The sequence below is a fragment of the Culex quinquefasciatus genome, chromosome 3 (assembly GCF_015732765.1).
Source record: "Culex quinquefasciatus strain JHB chromosome 3, VPISU_Cqui_1.0_pri_paternal, whole genome shotgun sequence".
NCBI classification, from domain to species: Eukaryota; Metazoa; Arthropoda; class Insecta; order Diptera; family Culicidae; genus Culex; species Culex quinquefasciatus.
In genome coordinates this window covers 57,928,859-57,947,431 of record NC_051863.1, presented here as the reverse complement: position 1 = coordinate 57,947,431, position 18,573 = coordinate 57,928,859, and the positions used below count along the sequence as shown (strand labels likewise).

The 18,573-nt window shown below is 39.3% G+C and overlaps 1 protein-coding gene across 1 annotated transcript in view; it reads left to right on the top strand.

The window, feature by feature from the left end:
- Positions 1-18,573, top strand: part of LOC6046672 (protein pecanex) — a 39,993-nt gene that overhangs the window by 2,439 nt on the left and 18,981 nt on the right. Inside the window, exons 2-3 of the mRNA XM_038262143.1 lie at positions 10,953-11,173; positions 11,245-15,527. Of these exons, the coding sequence (XP_038118071.1) occupies positions 10,953-11,173; positions 11,245-15,527 (4,504 nt within the window). The remainder of the gene's footprint in view (positions 1-10,952; positions 11,174-11,244; positions 15,528-18,573) is intronic.

Genomic DNA, 18,573 nt, shown 5'->3' with positions numbered 1-18,573 from the left:
CATCTCATATATATACAAACAAACGCTGAAAGTTTTATCCAAATCGGAGCACCTCGGTACGACTTCTCTAGAACAAACCGAGCAAAATCTACAAATACTGCCTTTTAACAAATTTTATGCTAAAAATATTTAAAAACTCGAAATATTCATATTTAGACCAAAATTGAGCAGATTTACAAATGCTGATATTTTTTGTTTACAAACATTTGAAATAGTGGCTGCAAAAATTAGGGATCAAGATTCCGATACATAGGTACTGTTTGAACAATTCAGTAACAACATTTCAAAAGGGCGAAACCTACAATCGTGCCGTTTCGGGAAAATCAACATTCAAAATTTTGCAATTTCGATCAATTCCTATTTCCACAAAAAAGCATGAAAACTATCAATTTTGTCAAAACGTAATAGAAAAACGTTACTATACACACCTTTAGGTGGTTGTTGCCTTCCTCACATTTAGAGGGTAATGCTATCTAAAATAGATACACAAGGGCGGGCCTTTCAGTGTTCTATCAACTTGAATCATTATTCATACCATCAGATTGGGTAGTCAGATCTTCATAATTCAGGGCACTTATGTGTTTATAACTTTTGATAGGGTTGTCAGATCTGCAGTCTACTGAACTCGTTGGAAAGGTCTTTTGATCACCTATCCATCGACAGGTCGCATGATAGATCCGGACAACGTTTTCATCGAAATATCTGAGATCCGGTCTCTAAAAAGTTCATAAATAACACTTAAGTGCGCATAACTTTTGATAGGGTTGTCAGATCTTCAAACTTTTGAACTCCTTGGAAAGGTATTTCGAATACCTGTCTAAAAATGTATAACATGACGGGGTTTCTTACAAAAACCACCCTTTTTACAATTTTCCGGACTTTTGTTAGAATCGTTTTTTTAGCATAACTTTTGAAGTACTTTACTAAACTTTATAATTTTCAAAAGCAACTTATGGGACCCCAAGACGGATCGAATGAGACCGATACGGTCCAAATCGGTTCAACCAGTGCCTAGATAATCCAGTGCAATTTTTTTTTATCAACTTCCCACCACACACACAGACATTTACTCAGAATGTGATTCTGAGTCGATAAGTATACATGAAGGTGGGACTAGGAGGTCAAATACAGAATTTCGTTTTTCGAGTGATTTTATAGCCTTTCCTCAGTTACGTGAGGAAGGCAAAAAGCAATAATTTCATCAAAGAGAGCAATTTGAAATTAATTAACATTCCAACGCCCAAGGCTCCAAAAAAGTTGGAACGGTAAATTCAACTCAATGGTTCTCGGGCATAACTCAACCAATCAAGGTGATTCTTCGTTCCAGTGATTTGTTAGGATGTCTAGATAATTCTAGAACTTTGCAGAACTTAATTTGATCAAATCTGTGATTTTTGCGGTCAAAAACATCGTGGGTGATAAAAAATGGGTCTAGAAAGCCTTCAGAATGAGTCCGATTCAGCCCAAGAATCGTTGAGCAAGGATCACGGCTATGATAAACAGTTAGTAGCAAGTTGGTTTGAGCATGTGGTCTATATTGAAGTGACGTCCCTTGCGGTGTCCCTGCCGGAAGTGGGAGACATGGCAGCTGACGACTAGGCCACCCCGCGACGCCATCCTGCCTTCTCAATATTAGCATAGCTTTATTGGTTACGGAGGCGATGATTTTGAACGGTATTCCTTCTAAACCTCCCTACACTAACTTTTTGTCCTGCAACTGCTCGACCCAGAATCCCCGGATGTCCCAAGAACCGGTAAATTATGGATCTTCATGTCTAGATTGTGAAACCAGACTAGATCCAATACTACAATAATTTAAATTAAAAAGTTATGTATTTAGAATCATACAAATCTGTGTTTGTTGTGGACATCAGAAACATACATTTTGATCCATTTTGAGGATTGTCAGGTTAAAATTCACTAAATTATAACGAAAATTTAGTGTTTCTAAATATACGTCGGAACTTGCAGAAAACACTACATTCGCCCCTCGTGATTGGGTGAAAACACAAGGGCGAAAACTCAATTTGGTTTGTTTTGATTGATGTTGTTCATTAGCCCTTTTGTTTTTTGCTTGTAAAACTACGTATTTTCGGAATTTTGAGATGTTGGAGGGTGTTTTAGAATCAGTTTTGTTCGCTTTACATGAATCTGACGAAAACTCAGTTTATTTACATCTGAGGGTTTCGCCCTTTTGAAAAGTTGTTATTGAAATATCGTTTTGGGAAATGATTGCTGACAGAAAGTTCGAGCTGTCCCATTCAGTGATAGATCCCTTTTCAAGCATTGTTCTCGTGATCGACAACGGTGACGTACACCTTGTACTTTCTGTACTTCTACCGTGCGTCCGTCAAAAATCAGGACCTACGACGTATCAAAGCACTCGACGGCTTCTTCTACATGACGAACCGAAAGGTGCAGTCTTCCGCGGAAAGACCAGCTGGAGGGCGCGTCAAGTGCGCGAACTGTGGTGGACATCACACGGCGAATATCCGTGGCTGTGCCACGCGGAAAATGTTCCTTGAGCTCGACCGCTACAGCAGCTGCAGTGGTCGCTTCTGGGAGCTATACTCCATCGGGACAAGCAGACGTTACCGGTGTTGATCGCTCTTACTGGAGAGATGCTTGCGCGCCTTCGTACCTGCCGCACCAAGACAGATCAAATCCAAGCTCTCAGTGAGCTGATGATGAACTACATCTACAACGGATAAGTTGGCTTGTGTAGCGAAATTTTTCAACATCAATAGACGAAACAAGTTGTGATCTAGTTCTGAGCTTTTCTATTTCTATCCTTTTCCTTTGCCGAAGATACCAAATCGATCAAAAAATTCCTTCAAAAGATACAGATTTTTGAATTTTCATACATCCTTTTTGTATGGACAGTTGCCAAATTTGTATGGAAAATTTTATGTTATAATAAACTAATGATGCAAAAAGGCTTCTTTGGGCATACCGAAGGCACCAAAAAAGTTTCAGCCGGTTAAAAAAATACAAAATAAACGAATGACCGAAATCTTAGAGAATTGCTCAAATTCAATGACAAATCATAATGGAAAGGAACCCCAAAACTCTGTAAGGTTCTAAGAATTACGAAATTGTCAATTGATTATTAACTATTAAAACAAATTAAATTGAATACATTAAATTTAGTTGATTTTTAAGTAGGTACCAAAGCGTACAAAATCCACACACTTGACAGAAAACGTTCCGTTATCGGTCCGGGTAGAGTGCGTTCCGTGTTCACTTTCGCTTCCCAAAACAGGTCCTCATACTCCTCCCTCACCCATCCCATGTTTTCCCAGTCAGTGTCCAAATCGTTCCAGTTGCCAAAGAGGCTGCGTGCCGCTGCTGCTTGCCTGACAAAACCAGCTTGTCCTGACCGGGAAGCAAGAGTCTCGCGCAACCCCCCCGCAAAACTGCTAAAGTATCTCTTTACGTGCATTTATGGTAGGGTGGGTGGTCCTATACTAGACCAATTCTTTAATGTTCGCAAGTTTGAGTTTACATTCACCAGTTTTCAACTAACCTGAGTTTTTTAAGCTCTTATTAGGAACAGTTACCCTAAACTTACTTTTACAACGTCTTCGTCATCACCTGATGATGGCCACCACACCGCAGTTGGTTGGTGAATGTGCATCGAGTAAAGTGCATTTCCCACTAATGCTTTGGGCTTAGCAGAGAGTGAGCGTTGCGTTACAAACTGCTTCGTTTAGAAGTTTCCCATTCATTTCGAACCGCTTACTAGCTAATAATTATTAAAGTGTGTCTGTTTTGCCTTCAACCGGTTGGTTGGTGGTTTACCCGAGAAATGCACACAACAATATTACAACACACCAGTGCCAAGTGCATCATCATGCATGCGGGAGGTTGCGGCGGCCGCCAGCACAAATATGCTGTTTCTGCTTGGGTTGGCCTAATTTTCTGGGCTTAATTCGATTGTCTCTCCATGATTGACACAAATGGGTTGTGTGGAGTGGGGGTATCTTTTCTTGCACGCTCCAGACCACGATCCGAACTGGACTGGTGCGTCGTTACACTTTGAAAATGCTGACGAAAGCTGGGATGAAAGTGAAGTATCTTAAGGTCGTAGATGGTGTCGTTCACTCTTGGGGCAATGACAGTCAGCTCGGGGTAAAAAATCATCTTTTTAGTAGATTCAATACATTTTCTGTTGAATAAAAATTTATGATTTCTTACATGTATGTAACCCCTTAACGAAACTCGAATAGTCCAATATAAAATATCTTTTAAAAAAATCATGTGGAAAAAAACATCAGTATTTTTTTATTTATCTTTCCAGTTTTTTTCAATATTTTAATTTTAAATTCATAGATATTTTTATTATTTTATTTATTAACAAAAAAAAAAAAACAAATATTTTTAGAGTTGGTCAAGCTTGATGATTGCTGACCTTTACTTGCAAAAAAAATGTTGTTTTCGATATACTCACTTTAGTTCGATATAACATGAAATGAATATTGAAATTCCGGTTGATTTTAAATTTAAATCTGCATCTGAGACTTAAGTAATAAAGTAATAAATTTGTTTGACAGAGTTTAACATTTTTTTAAATAGCAGGATAAACGTATAGGCTAAATAATTTTTTGTATCTTGTATTTAAATCAAAATCTACAATTTTAAAGCAATTTAAAACATCATTAAATGATTATTTGGAACAAATCTGTTTCGAAGTAAAAAAAAACTTCTTGTAACTGTAATTGTAACCTACAATTTTGCTGGAGATAGGGGAAATTCTCGTATGTTTGGCAGGTTAAGCACTCTCTCCTAACTTCATCCAATTTGCTGATTTTCACTATTTAAACAACTAATTTTGCAAAACTTTTGATAGAAACTTGCTTGCTCACTTCCTATTGAGGTATTTATAATTCTATTTCAGTTGAAAACGCTTTTAATTAGCTTTAATTGAATGTCAAAGTTCTGACCTGCTAACATTAGAGGCACGCTGGAATTAGATACTGTTCCCTATAAAACCAATAAGACAAAAAATAGATTTCACTGATAAAAATAAATAAAAGAAATTGCTGATGAAGAATAGCTTAAACATAATATAAAATTTGCAAAATATTTTAGACTTTGTTTATAAAATTTTAAAATTCAATTTAAAATGAAAATAATTGTTTAAACTTCCGAAACAGGGTGGCCACTCAAGTCGAGAAAACGAGAAAAAGTTGTTATTTTGTGCAGAATTTTCAAATTAAATTCATTCAATTTTTCTTTAGTAACTCACCATACATTTAAGGCTACTTTCCCTGTTTCAATCTGTTTGAGATAAAAAAGCTAAAATACATTAAAATTCTCAATTATATAAAATCATCTGACACAGTTTTTATGTTTTTTTGTGAATCATAAGATATTTATTAAGTTTTATTTATCAAGCAAGAGGTTACATCTTACATAAAACATCAAAAGTTAATGAAAACTTAATATAAAAATTTAGCCTATTTTTAACGAAAAGTTATGATTTTGTTTCATTTAGTCACATTGATTGAATATTTGAAAAAAGATTTCAACTTGAATTTGGCAATGTTAAGGGTTGAGTTGGATTTTGTAATGACAGTTTTCTTTTTAAAAAAAATGCTAATAGTAATTACAGAGGATCTTATGTGTAAATGTTAGTGGGACAGCTCCCTTCATAGAATCTTTGATTTATAATAAAATGAAATCAGGAACGCAATTCTAGATTGAGTTATCTTTAACTCGCTCAAAGACAAATTGTTTATGTTTCTATTCTGAATCAAAATAATGAGTGCTTCCATTCTTGTTATATTTTTTTAGGCATTTGTTGTTAAGGTTCTGTCTTCAACGAAAATTATTAACCCACGTGATACTTTGTCGGAGACTCAGCCGATTTAGCGATCTCTATCACTCAAGTATCGTACTAACATTCCCCGTGTCTTACCACTGGTCGTGGCCGGCGTCGGTAATGATCAGCATCAGGGGCGCCGACTCTGGGGGGCACGATACTTTTTGCCTCCCCCCCCCCTAAAATTTGGCTAACCCATACATTGTGTCCCCCAGAAATTTTGGAAGAAAATATTCTTATATCAAATATAAAAAAGGAAATAATTGAAAATAATATCTAAAACTTAAATGGAACATTATTTGTACACACGTATAGAATTCTTGTAAGCGAATCCGTAAAATAGTTTAAAAACATTTGTTGTTTTCGAAATCGCTGAAATTTTTTGAATAAAATCGTTTACAATTTTCTGGATTTAGATGCATTTTTTTTCTAAATCGACAACGTTTTATCTTTACCACTGTGCTCTCTAGGAAAATCAGTAAGCTTAGTACAAGAGCACAGAGGCATCGGTATATGATTTGAGAGAAGTCGTCTACATAGATTTTACGGATTTGCTCATAAGATTTCTATCTGTGCATGTTGTTCCAAAAACAAAACCAATGTACTTTTCCCATAGCACTTCATCTACAATCAAACTTACGCAAACTCTTGCGAAAACAATCATCAAGTTTTCAAACGCAACATTCTGCGATTTGCCATTGTAGATCAGAATTTAGCGAATATAAGCTGAAACACTTTTTAAAATGGTTATTTGTTGACGGCTTTACATTTACAAAAATGCTGATAAATTCGATAATTTTTTGGGTAATTTTAGAAAGGATTTGAAAAGATTTCAAATACATTTGTTAACCGTTCTATAACAATTGTTTAAAAAAAAGGTAAATGAGACAATTTCACATTTTAATCTTTAAAAAAACAAGTGTATCGCCTTCTGGGATTTATGATCGATTTAAAAAAATATAATGGCTGTAGAAATTTTAACTGCACCCTCAAAAAATATGCAAAAAATCAGGAAGTAGAGAATAATACTAAAAATAGAACATTATTGAAAATTGGGAATCTATCTTAAAACGAGTTTGGTCGTATTCTTAAATTCTCAAATTCTAAAATTCTGAAATTCATAAATTTTGGAAAAATTAATTGATAAATATATCATAGTTTTTTGATTTGCGATTTTTTTAAACATTGAATTTTATTGTTATTTCTAAAAAAAATATAAAAATTTAAATTACAAGCCTAGGTTTCAACATTTGGATGAAAAAAGAGTTTTAAAATGCATTTTATAGGCGTACAGTTGCTTTCCAATCATTAGTTTTGAAAATACCGAGGTATTAACGGTTTTTTTTCGCAAAAAAAGAGCTTTTCGTGGGACTTTCATGAAAATTAAAAATGTTTTCAAAGGAGTTCAAACATGCTGAAGATGATTATAAACGCGAGAAAATGCATTTTAACTGGTTTTAAGTGGATTAAACATTAATTTTCATTAAAATTTTGAAGTTTTTCGAAAAAATATTTTTTTTGTTCCCTGACTATTCAGGACAATTTTGAAGGGGGAGGGGGGATATAAACTTTGAAAAATATTTGCAACGGCCTTACTTCTAGAAAATAAGTGAGAATATGGCAATGAGAAGGAATTCGCCTTCCAAACATAAAAAACCCAATTAACATTCTCAATCACGTTTCAATAAATTATCTTTTTCTAAAAAAAAAAATGATTCCGGATGAAAAAAAAATCGTATCACATCGTAATAAAATTATCAAAATTCGTGATATACAAGAAACTTTAACATCTAATCGCCACTCTTACCTCTCGATTTCGGAAAACAACCGTGCCCCCCCAACATTTTGGACTAGTCGGCGCCCCTGATCCAGCATGAAAGGGACCTTTGAAAATTATGAAGGGGTGATGATTGGTTCCTACATTTCATCTGTGGTCCACGGAGCAATTTTGAGGGGTTCTGGTCAATAACGGAGTAGCATCTACGGGTAGACACTAGAGGGTGACGAGCGGGAATTCCCGGGAAAAATTTCCCGGGAAATCGACAATTTTTGGACCTCTCGATTCCCGGGAAATTTGGTCGAGAGTCCCGGGAAATTTTCTACTTATAAATATCGAAGCAAAAAACATTTAAAAATTCCAAATGGTTTAGAACATTGGATGTTAAATGTTCAAGTTCGAATAAACCCATGCTTCTGTAATCTTGTTATTCAATAAGTGTAAATTTTAACTTGTCGAAAATTCCAATAACTATAATTGAGAGAAGCCCAAAAAAATGTGGAGCCCAAAATTTACCTTAAAGTAGCAGTTACATCTCAGAAATGAAATACAGTCCAGACTCGATTATCCGAAGTTCGATTATCTGAAGGTTTGTATGGGTCTTCGGATAATCGAATCACGAACAAAAATTTTTTTTCGTATTTCGACATCAAATTCGAGTTCTGCAACAACACTTTAATCAAATTAGAATCTTGAATTTAAAAATTTCCTGATAATCTTAGGGGGGACAAAAACTTTAAATAAAATTTGTACCAGCCTTATCTGAAGTTTTATTTAATCGAAGTGAAATTTTGTTGTACATAAATATAGTTTTTTTTTGTTAAATTATGTTTATTTGTTATTTCTAAGAGGGAACACCATTTTCAATAAGTTCAATTTCCATATCCTCATTAAGTCATTTTGTGTTTCTCTTCAACCTCAATATTAGATTATGTATTAGAAGAAAAAAACTCTAGCATTCTGTAAAGATTGCCTTAATCTTTGTTAAGGTCCGATATTTGTAAACACTCGCATTTCCTGATAAATGTAAATATTTCTTCTGAGAATATTTCCAGTTTACCTTCCCTGGAGATGGAGCCACACGTTGCCGTCGTTTCAGGGCTATTTGCAAAGATGGTTTCCGATGTTGATATATATCACACATTTATTTTATATTTATATACTTGTGTTGATAGAAATCACAACTATTGTACTATGTAAAATTGCACGATATTGATTTTTTTTATTTGCATCTCAATATTCTTGTTTGTAAAATCTGCTTTGAACAGGTTTTAATCTTTTTGATACGTCGTTAGCTTAGGTAGAAATTCATAAAGCACAGCAACGCTTACACAAAACAGTAAGAGAGGCCTCTTCTACTAGGCATTGTGATTTTTTTCGTTTTTTTCAAAGTGGGTGTTAGGTTAGGATTTGGTATTTTGATGAATTAGTTTTGTTGCAAGGCACTCAGAATAGTTAGTATTTTTTTGTAACTTTAGGTTGTTTAATAGTTCCAGACTCCATCTGTGTGTAAGTGAGTTAAGTAATGCTTTCAGAATCTCTGATTTCAATTTATGTGGTATGCTAACCATTCGGAATAGTCAAAAAAAATCCATAGAGTCTCGATCAATCAGTAATGAAATGATATCGGACAAAATTCGTTAATCTGTTGAACTAACGGTTTTCGGATTATGGTTGTATCGACCATTGTTGCGAATCGAGGATCTACTGGAGTTTTGACGATCAAATGGAGCCTAACATTTCAAAGGGACACATGGTTTTTGTGAACAGGGATGCATCTCTCTCACTCAAATGACAGTTTACATAATGTATGATAGGGATACACTCTTGTTTGCAGAGCTTCTGTGCCCTAATGAAATGGAAGGCACGAAATCCGTAATAACAGTTCAATGGAGTGCGTCTGCATTTGTGGACAGACAGTCTATCCCTTTCGCTCAAGTGACAGATCACGTCAAGTAAGAGGGGGATAGACTGCTTGTTTACAAATGCAGATTCGCCCTATTGAACTGTTACTACGGAAATAGTCGTCTTAACAACGAGTGTTCAAAGTATGAACTGTTCAGTTATGTTTATTGGGTTAAAAACAAGGTAAAGGAATGTTTGGCATTTGGGAGTTTGAGATTCAAGTTTCTTTCAGAAAGTTTAGTTTAGGTTGTTGATAAATGTTTGTTTTCCGTAAATAATAGATTGGACTTTAATCAATAGTTAAACTGGTCGAAGTGTTCTATTTCATTTGCACATCTGCTTCTAGTTGTAATGTACGATAAGACTACTGACAGACGCGACAGGACGGGCCCAGAAAAAAATGCATCAAGATTTATATTCCATAGACAAGTTAGTTTTCATCTTTCGGTTTCCAGTTTTTTTTTTAAATTTCCTTTAAATTTGAAATACATCATAGGTGTCCTTTGTATAAATCTCCGATTATTTACATTTTCTCATTTAATTAACTAATAATTCAATTTCTTCCGGGCCTTTTTACTTTGAATCATAATTTCAGATTTCCTTTATTCAGTGTTAAACTTAGATTAACGTAACTGCTTAAGTCATCCAAGTTCTTACTACTCACACCTACACTAATTTTCTTTCACCTTCCCCTTCCTGATCCTCTATATCTTCCGGTGGTGTTCATTTGGTATGCAATACTAGTTCGGCCACTACCCTATTTTCCACAAGAAACCGGACTTGGACTGACTTGAGGCCGCGTCCCCCACCTTGCTCCGTAAAACGAAAACGAAACGAAAACGAATATTTCCAGTTTACCTTAAAAAGAAAAAAACAAGTTCAAATAGTTGTTTTGAGTCGTTATGTATCATATTGCAAAAATCTCGATACTGGGAAATCATATATTTGCTAATTTTTAACTTCACGAAAAACTAATAACAAGTTCAGGCAACAAGCTTGTGCAACTTTTGAAAAATCACTCTGTGCGAATTAAGATTCGTAAAATTTTAAACTGCAATTTTGACTCCCCAAAAGCTCAAAAAAACGAACTTGTATTTACAGATTCTAAGAAAAATCTAAAGGTTGAACTAGTTCCTTAAAATAATGAGGCTTCTTAAGTTAACATTTCTTTGAATAAGTGTGAATTAATTGTAACTGAATTTATCGAAAAGAAACAAATTTATGACCATTCCTTTTAAAATTATTGGCACTATTGGCATAGTCAAAAAAATCCCGGGTCCCGGGAATTCCCGGGAAATGGACAAATTCAACTCTCGATTCCCGGGAAATTGAAAATCTCGAGAATCGTCACCCTCTAGTAGACATCAATGCTTAAAAATCAAACAAAAAAAAAGACACCAATGCTAACAACTATTTCTTTCTCCTTTTCCCTCCCACTCAAAACAGTACTTCCCGACGACGGTGCTGGTATGGAGCGTGTACTGCGTGCTGATCGCCCTCATCATCAGCTTCTTCAAGTTTGTGAACGTGGCGCTGCACCGGATGTACGACCGGGCCCGCACCATGTCCGACACGAACCTGAAGAAGCCGGGCGCGGGGGGTGGAGGCGGCGGCGGCGGAGGCAAGTCCGGGAGCGGCAACGGTGGAACTGGTCGCGAAACTTCCGGGTAAGTGCTGGATTGCGCTTGCGGATTTCGAAAGGGGGGGTTTAATCTGGTTTATGTTTGTGTGTTTTTAGGGAGGACGACACCGGCATCGAGATGCAGATCCTCGGCACGGTGGAGGTCGTGGAGACACCGCCGGTGGACATGTCGTCGCGAACTTCGGTGGAGCGGCACAGTGACGAGATTAGCTGCGCCAACAGTGCCATGTCGATTGATTATGGGGGCGGTGGTGGTGGTGGGGAGAATGGGAAGGAGATGCTGACGAGTACGATCGACTTGAAGGTGGATGTGCATCGGAAGAATAGTAGCGAGTCGAGCGACGGGAGTAACGTGGGGATTGGGGAGGAGGGAGGAGGTGCGAAGGCGTTGGCTTCGACGGTGCAAACTCACTCGGCGGAGATTTGCAGCAGTAGTGGGGGAGGGGGGATGGGAGGAGGGGGTACGCATAAGCGATCGTTGAGTACGCCGAACCAGGATACGAAGGAGGATGGGGTGGGGGAGGAGGGAGCGGTTGGAGGTTCGGCGGCGACGGTGGAGACGCAGCAGTCGAAAGATGGTGGAAAGAAGAGTGCCACGTTGCGACGTCATCAGTACAAGTCGAAGCGGAAACAGCGGTTTATGAACAGTCAGCTGCAGCGACAGATCTCGCTGGACTCGGAGAAGATCGGGATGGGGATTGTGTTTGCGGACGAGGGAGGTCCTTCTGGGACGCAGGGATTGCATCGACATCTCAGTTCGGACGATCAGAACCAGAACAAGTCGAACACGTCGCTGTTTAATCACCACCATTACCATCATCATCTGCTGGCGCTGCAGAACCTCGATCCGGACATGTACATGGACCATAGCTATACCAAGTCGGCGGTTCAGCTTGCGGTTGAGAACATCCCGGGGGAGACGACGAGCAAGATCTACCTGCTACAGCAGTCGACGCCGATTCGCCGGGACTCGAACAGTACCATGTCGGCGATCCAGCTGCCAACGATCGTGGGGAACTCCTCCGGTGGAACCGTAACCTCTTCCAGCAAGAACCGCCGCCATTCGAATGCCAACGCTAGTGCCGCTGCCGCCGGAGTTCGCCCACTACCACGCTCGCTGACCTCGGTGCGACGCATCAAAAGTGCCGCCCTGGAAACGACTTGCAGTCCGTCGTCGATCTCCAACCTCCAAGCGCCAACCCATCCAAACAGTGTCGAGGTGATCGGCGGCCAAACGCTGCGCAACCCGCAGCACACGGTAATCCCGCCGCCCAGCAAATGCCTCTCGCGAAACCCTCACCTGAACCTCTTCCCCAAACCAAACGGCGGAAGCACCAGCACCGGAGTGCCCGTCGGCGCCATCGAACCAGTCTACCCGATCGCCGAGCAGGCCGACGAAAGCACGCCGGTCAAAACGACGCCCGCAGCGACTTCGGAAGCCGTTGACGAGCAGGACACCGAGTCCGACCTGGACCAACCGGCCACGCTCCAGTCAACGGAATCCTCCGACACAGACGACGGCGGCCAAGACGAAGACGAAGACGACGGAATCGACCGGCTTCGCGGTGGCGTCAGCGAGGACGAAAGCAGCGGCGTCCACACAATCCACGTCCATCGACATCACCACCACCACCATCACCATCGACATCTCCCCGGCGGCGGCAGTCGCCAAGTCTCGCAGCAGTCAACGACGCAGGACGCGGACGACCCCGGCACCGAATCCGACCCGGACCAACCGGCGATGCTGCAGTCGACGGACTCGGACACCGAGAACAACGCCGGCTCGCGGTCCCCACTGTTGGAACCGCGATCGAGAGGCGCCAGCGGCGCAGCTCCGCTCGTGATCGTCGAAGCGAAGAATCCCGCGTGTATCATCCCAGCGTCCAGTACGGTCGAGGCGGGAATCGCCTCGATGCGACTTTCCAAGTCGGCGGACAAGATGAAAAAGTCCGCGACGGTGGAGGATTCGCCCGATCGGAACGGGGGACCTTCGTCGAGCGATTGGGAGCAGGCGAGCGCCAGCTCCAAGGATCAGCTCATTACGAGCGCGACGAAGGAGTCGAAGGTTACGCCGGTTGACGCCGTTCCCGGGACGAGCAAGGAAAAGTGGTTCGAGTACGCTGGGGTTGATGAAGCGGAGAAGAAGGAGTCGTCGGAGACGACGGCGGCGGTGGCGATAACTAGGAATTTGGGGGCGATCCCGAAGACGTCTTCAAGTAGGATCACCAGCAGAAGGTTAAGCGCGGAAGAGAATTACCCGAGCACGAGTAGTAAAATCTACAACCGAACGCTCTCCCAACGGTTGTCCGCGGAGCGGATCCCGGAAAACGCAACGGCAGCGCCGTTGATCACCTTCCTCAACTACCGCTCGGAAGTCCCAATCCCGCCCATCTACCTGCCCGGAAACAGCTCGCTCTCCGAGCAGCAAGCCTCAAGCTTCACGTCCTTTCGCCGCCCAACGGCGTACGGTTCGGACCGTAGCTACCGCCAGTTCCAGTGCCGGCTGCGAATGTCCCGCAGCAAACATCCGGTAGTGTCGATGGAACCGAACAGTGGCGGCGGCGGCGGCGGTCCCGTAGCGGGACCCAGCAGCCGCGATGACGACAACAATAACTGCAACTTTTGCCTGGACTCGATCGACGGCCCGACGACGACCACTTCGAGCCGAAGCGTCGGTGGATCGAGTTCGACCTTTCACGACCCGACCGAGGTGCCTTTAAATTTCTTCGTGGACGAACAGGAACGGTGGGTTCAGTACGCCACGATCGAGAACGTGATCAAGGAGCGGATGGCGATGAGTCGCGGCGGTGGCATCGCTGGACCTTCCGGCGTGGACGCCAACAACGCATCGATCAACTCGTCCGGTATCGACAAGGCGATGGCCCCGACCGAGTACAGCCTGTCGTCGGCGCAGAGTGCGATCGACGTAGTGCCACGATCAATGTTCGGCGAGCCGCAGATCCGCCCCAAGCGGTACTACAAGTTTCCCGTGAATCTGCTCTGCTTCAAGGAGTTCAACATCTCAATGAACCGGTTGCAGCTGCTAGCCCTGTTCGATCGCGACACCAACTGGTTCCAGGTGATCCTCGCGATCCTCCTGTGCACGATGGTTTCGCTGCTCGGCGCTACCGTGCTGTACCTGAAGTTCTACGAAGATCTGTACGCGTTCATCTTTTGCTTCGTGATCGCCGGCAGCCAGTACTCGCTGCTCAAAAGCGTCCAACCGGACGCGGCCTCCCCCATTCACGGCTTCAACAAGACGGTCACCTACTCCAGACCGATCTACTTCTGCCTGTGTTCATCGCTACTCCTAACCGCCCATCATATGCTCCGAGAGTACCAAATCGCCCCCGACCCGGTCGCCGCCCACTTCAAACTGTTCGGCTTCCAGCTGTCGATCATCGAATTCCTCCAGTGCACCCAAAGCATCCTCTCCGTCGTGATCCTCCTGTTCCCCTTCCTCTTCAGCCTCGGCCTCTTCCCCCAAATCAACACCTTCGCGATGTACTTCCTCGAGCAGATCGACATGCACATCTTCGGAAGCAACGCCGCCTGCAGCCTCCTCTCTTCCTTCCTTTCCGTGATCCGATCGTTTCTAGCGTGCACCCTCCTGTACGGACCCGCCTACGGAGGCCTCTCCGAAACCGGCACCCAGCACGTACTCTTCTCCATGTTCTGCGCCTTCCTCATCACCGTATCCTACCACCTGTCCCGCTGCGCCAGCGACTTCACCTACATCTGGGCCGTCATCAAATCAAGCCTGATCATCCACCCCGATTACGACGACAGCACCAGCAAGGAAGACTCCAAAATGTCCACCGACTCCGAGGACAAATCGTCCAGCGGCGGCGACCACCGCTCGAGCGACGAAATCCACCCGAAAGACGTCGACGAAGAGGCGAACCGCGAAAGCACCAAGGAACTCGACGACCCGCTCCCCAAAAAGCTCCAGTTCACCGTCACTGCCCGGCTCAAAAACGACGCCGTCGTCTGCGTCGTCCTGTCCCTCATCATCTTCAGCTTGCACTGCAGCACCGTCTTCACCGTACTCCAGCCGAACATCAACGTCGTGCTGCGAACCGGCGCCTGCGTCCTCGGCTTCCTCATCCACTACATCGTGCCGCAGCTGCGCAAACATCTGCCCTGGCTGTGCATCGCCAAGCCACTGCTGAAGGCGAAGGAGTTTGGTCAGTTTGAGGTGCAGAACCTGTCCAAGATCATGTGGTTCGAGCGGATGTACGTGGGGCTGTGCTTCTTCGAGCGCAACATTCTGTACCCGTTGATCTTTCTGAGCGCGCTGACGGCCGACTCGGGCGAGATTGTCGCCAAGTACGGGCTGTCCGTGGGGACGATGCTGGTGGTGGTGAGCGGGTTGAAGTGTGAGTATTTGTCTTACCATCGAAATTCGCTCATACCTTCGTTGCTCGCGTGGCACGTCGATGAATTTATTCAAAAATTCAATTTTAATAATCAGTGAGTCCAGCCCAAATTTGATCTGGTATTGATAAAAAAAAAAAAAATGAAAACAAAAAAAATATATTTTTCTGCAATTAAAAAAAATATGAACTTCAAAATAAAAATTATGAAAAACAATATCCAAAATATTTAAACAGCAAATAAACTTAAAAATTTTAAAAATTAATTAAAACAATATTTACTTTAATTCAGTTGGTTTGCAATCATCAATTTTCAAAAAATCTATGTTTTGACAAAAAATATGTTTGAACTTTAAAATTTTAATAATAATTTAAGTGCAATCAGCTGAAATCAATTTAAAATGCATTCCCCTTGCGTTAAGAATCTTTTTATGTTTGGGTTTAATAACAAATCTTCTGATTTTTTGAAAATTGTCGATACTGTACCGCAAAAAGATTTTTTTTTTCGGGTAATTTTTTATTTTCGTCAAGTCTGAAATTTTTTTTTTTTTTTTCATTCAAATGTTGAGGATATGGCTGGTTAAATATATCATATATTTTTTTTTAAATTTAGAATTTAAGTATTCTAGAATCATTTTTTAACTTCAGCATTTGAGAGTTTCTGAATTCATATTTTAAAACTATTAGCTTTGGAATTTAAAAAAAATGAACTTTTTGGTTTTTTTAATTTTTTGATTTTTTAAATTTTTTGAGTTTAAGTGTTTGAAAACTTAGCATTCTAGAATTTTAAAATTTCAATAATTTTAATTTTTAATATTTTGAATTGTAGAATTAGGGAATTTTAAAATTTTGGAAATTTATAATGTTAGAATTGTAGTATGTATTTTAAAATTCTAGAATCTATTATTTATTATTATTTTTATTTCAGCATTTGAGAATTTCGGAATATAAAATTAAATTTTGAAATTTTCGAATTTTAAAAATAGAATTTTACAATTTATGAATTATTTTTTTATCATTTAAGAGTTTTAAAATTTTAGGATTTCAAAATTTAAATTTATAGAATTTTGAAATCTTAGAATTATAGGCTTTTAGATTTGAAGTATTTTGAAAACATAAAATTCAAGAATTTTTAAATTTCAAGGATTTTTTTTTAATTTTGGTGTTTTGAATTTTACAATTTGAGAATTTTCAAATTTGTGATAATTGTGAAGATTTTGAATTTCAGAATGATTGAATTTTAAAAGAGGGTGGAGGGCGACATAAACTTTGAAAATATTTGCAACGGCCTAATTGTGTTATTTATTACCTTTAAAATTTTTGAGATTTATAATGTCAGAATTCCCGAATCATTTTTTTGAATTAATTTTTTAAATTAAATTTTGCATTTGAGAATTTTAGAATTTTCAAATTTCCGAATTTTAAAATTTTAAGATTTTTAAAATTCCAGAATTTCAAAATAGAAATTTAAAGAATTCTCAAATCATAAGTCTGAAAGACTTATAAAACTAAAAAATTTTTTAGCTTATTATTTTTTTTGAGTTTTTGTTTTATAATTCTATAGTTTTGGTATTTCAGGATTTTAAGATTTTTAAAATTTAGCATGTTAGAATTCTATTTTTTTATTCCAGATTTTTTTTTTATTTAAAATCTCAACATTTAAAATATTGTTAAGGTTATTGCTGGTTATTTCATATATTTTTAAAATTTAAGAAATTTAGTATTCCAGAGTCTATTTTTTTTTTAACTTCAGCATTTGCGAGTTTCAGAACTCATATTTAATTTTTTTTGAGTTTAGAAATTTAAGAATTAGGGGAACAACATCTAATTCCAGCGTGCCTCTAATGTTGGCAGGTCAGAACTTTGACATTCAATTAAAGCTAATTAAAAGCGTTTTCAACTGAAATCGAGTGATAAATAGCTCAATAAGAAGTGAGCAAGCAAGTTTTTATCAAAAGTTTTGCAAAATTAGTTGTTTAAATAGTGAAATCAGCCAATTGGATGGAGTTAGGAGCGAGTGCTTAACCTGCCAATTATAGGAGATTTTCCCCTATGATTTTCAGCTTTAAATTTAAAAATTTCAGAATAATAATGATAGAATTCTAGTATTTTAGAATTCCAGGATTTCAAAAATTGAATTTTTTGAATTTTGATGTCTTAGAATTATAGACTTTTAGAATTTAGGAATTTTGAAAACATAAAATTCCAGAATCTTAAAATTTTATATTTTTTTGCATTTTAGTAGTTTGAATTGCAGAATTTTAGAATTTTCAAATTTTAGAGATTTAGAATGTGATAATTCTGAAGTTTTTGAATTCAAAAATCATTGAATTTAAAAAAGAGGGGGGGGCAACATAAGCTTTAGGTTTGAGATTTAGAATGTCAGAATTCTAGAATCATTTTTTTTTTTTTCAAATAAATTTCAGCATTTGAGAATTTTAGAATTTCAGAATTTTAATATTTTATATTTAGAAATCTTAGAATTTCAGACCATTTAAATTTAGCAATTTTTTGCTCTAACTTTTTTTAAATTTTTTGAATTTACCTTTTTTTATTTTTGGTATTTCAGGATTCAGCATGTTTGATTCTAGTTTTTTTAATAAAAGATTTTTTTTAATTAAAAATCTCCAATTTCAAAGTCAAAGAGTTTTGAAATTTTAGACCTTTAATTTTTAAAAAATTTAAATCTTGAAAGTTTATTTTATTTTTTTTTTTTTTTAGCAGGCCAAGTGCGAATGATGCTGATGATACCTCTTCAGTTGACGCTCAGGCGAGGAACATCCTGGAAGGAGCGTCACTGACTACGTCCGTAGTCCTGTTAGATCATACTTGATCAAGACAGTATAGCTCTGGTTCCTTGCAAGTGTCCTATTTTCTTACCTCCACGTTGGCTTGGTTTTCATGATGACCTAGCTGGTGGCCTGTGGAAACGGATCGTAAACCTTTGACCAAAGTCAAAGTCGAGACGGCTAAAAGAAAGGGGCGCGACAATGTGGGAAAGGGAAGTAATTTGTGATTGTAGACGGTATTGTTTTGATTCGCAGTATGT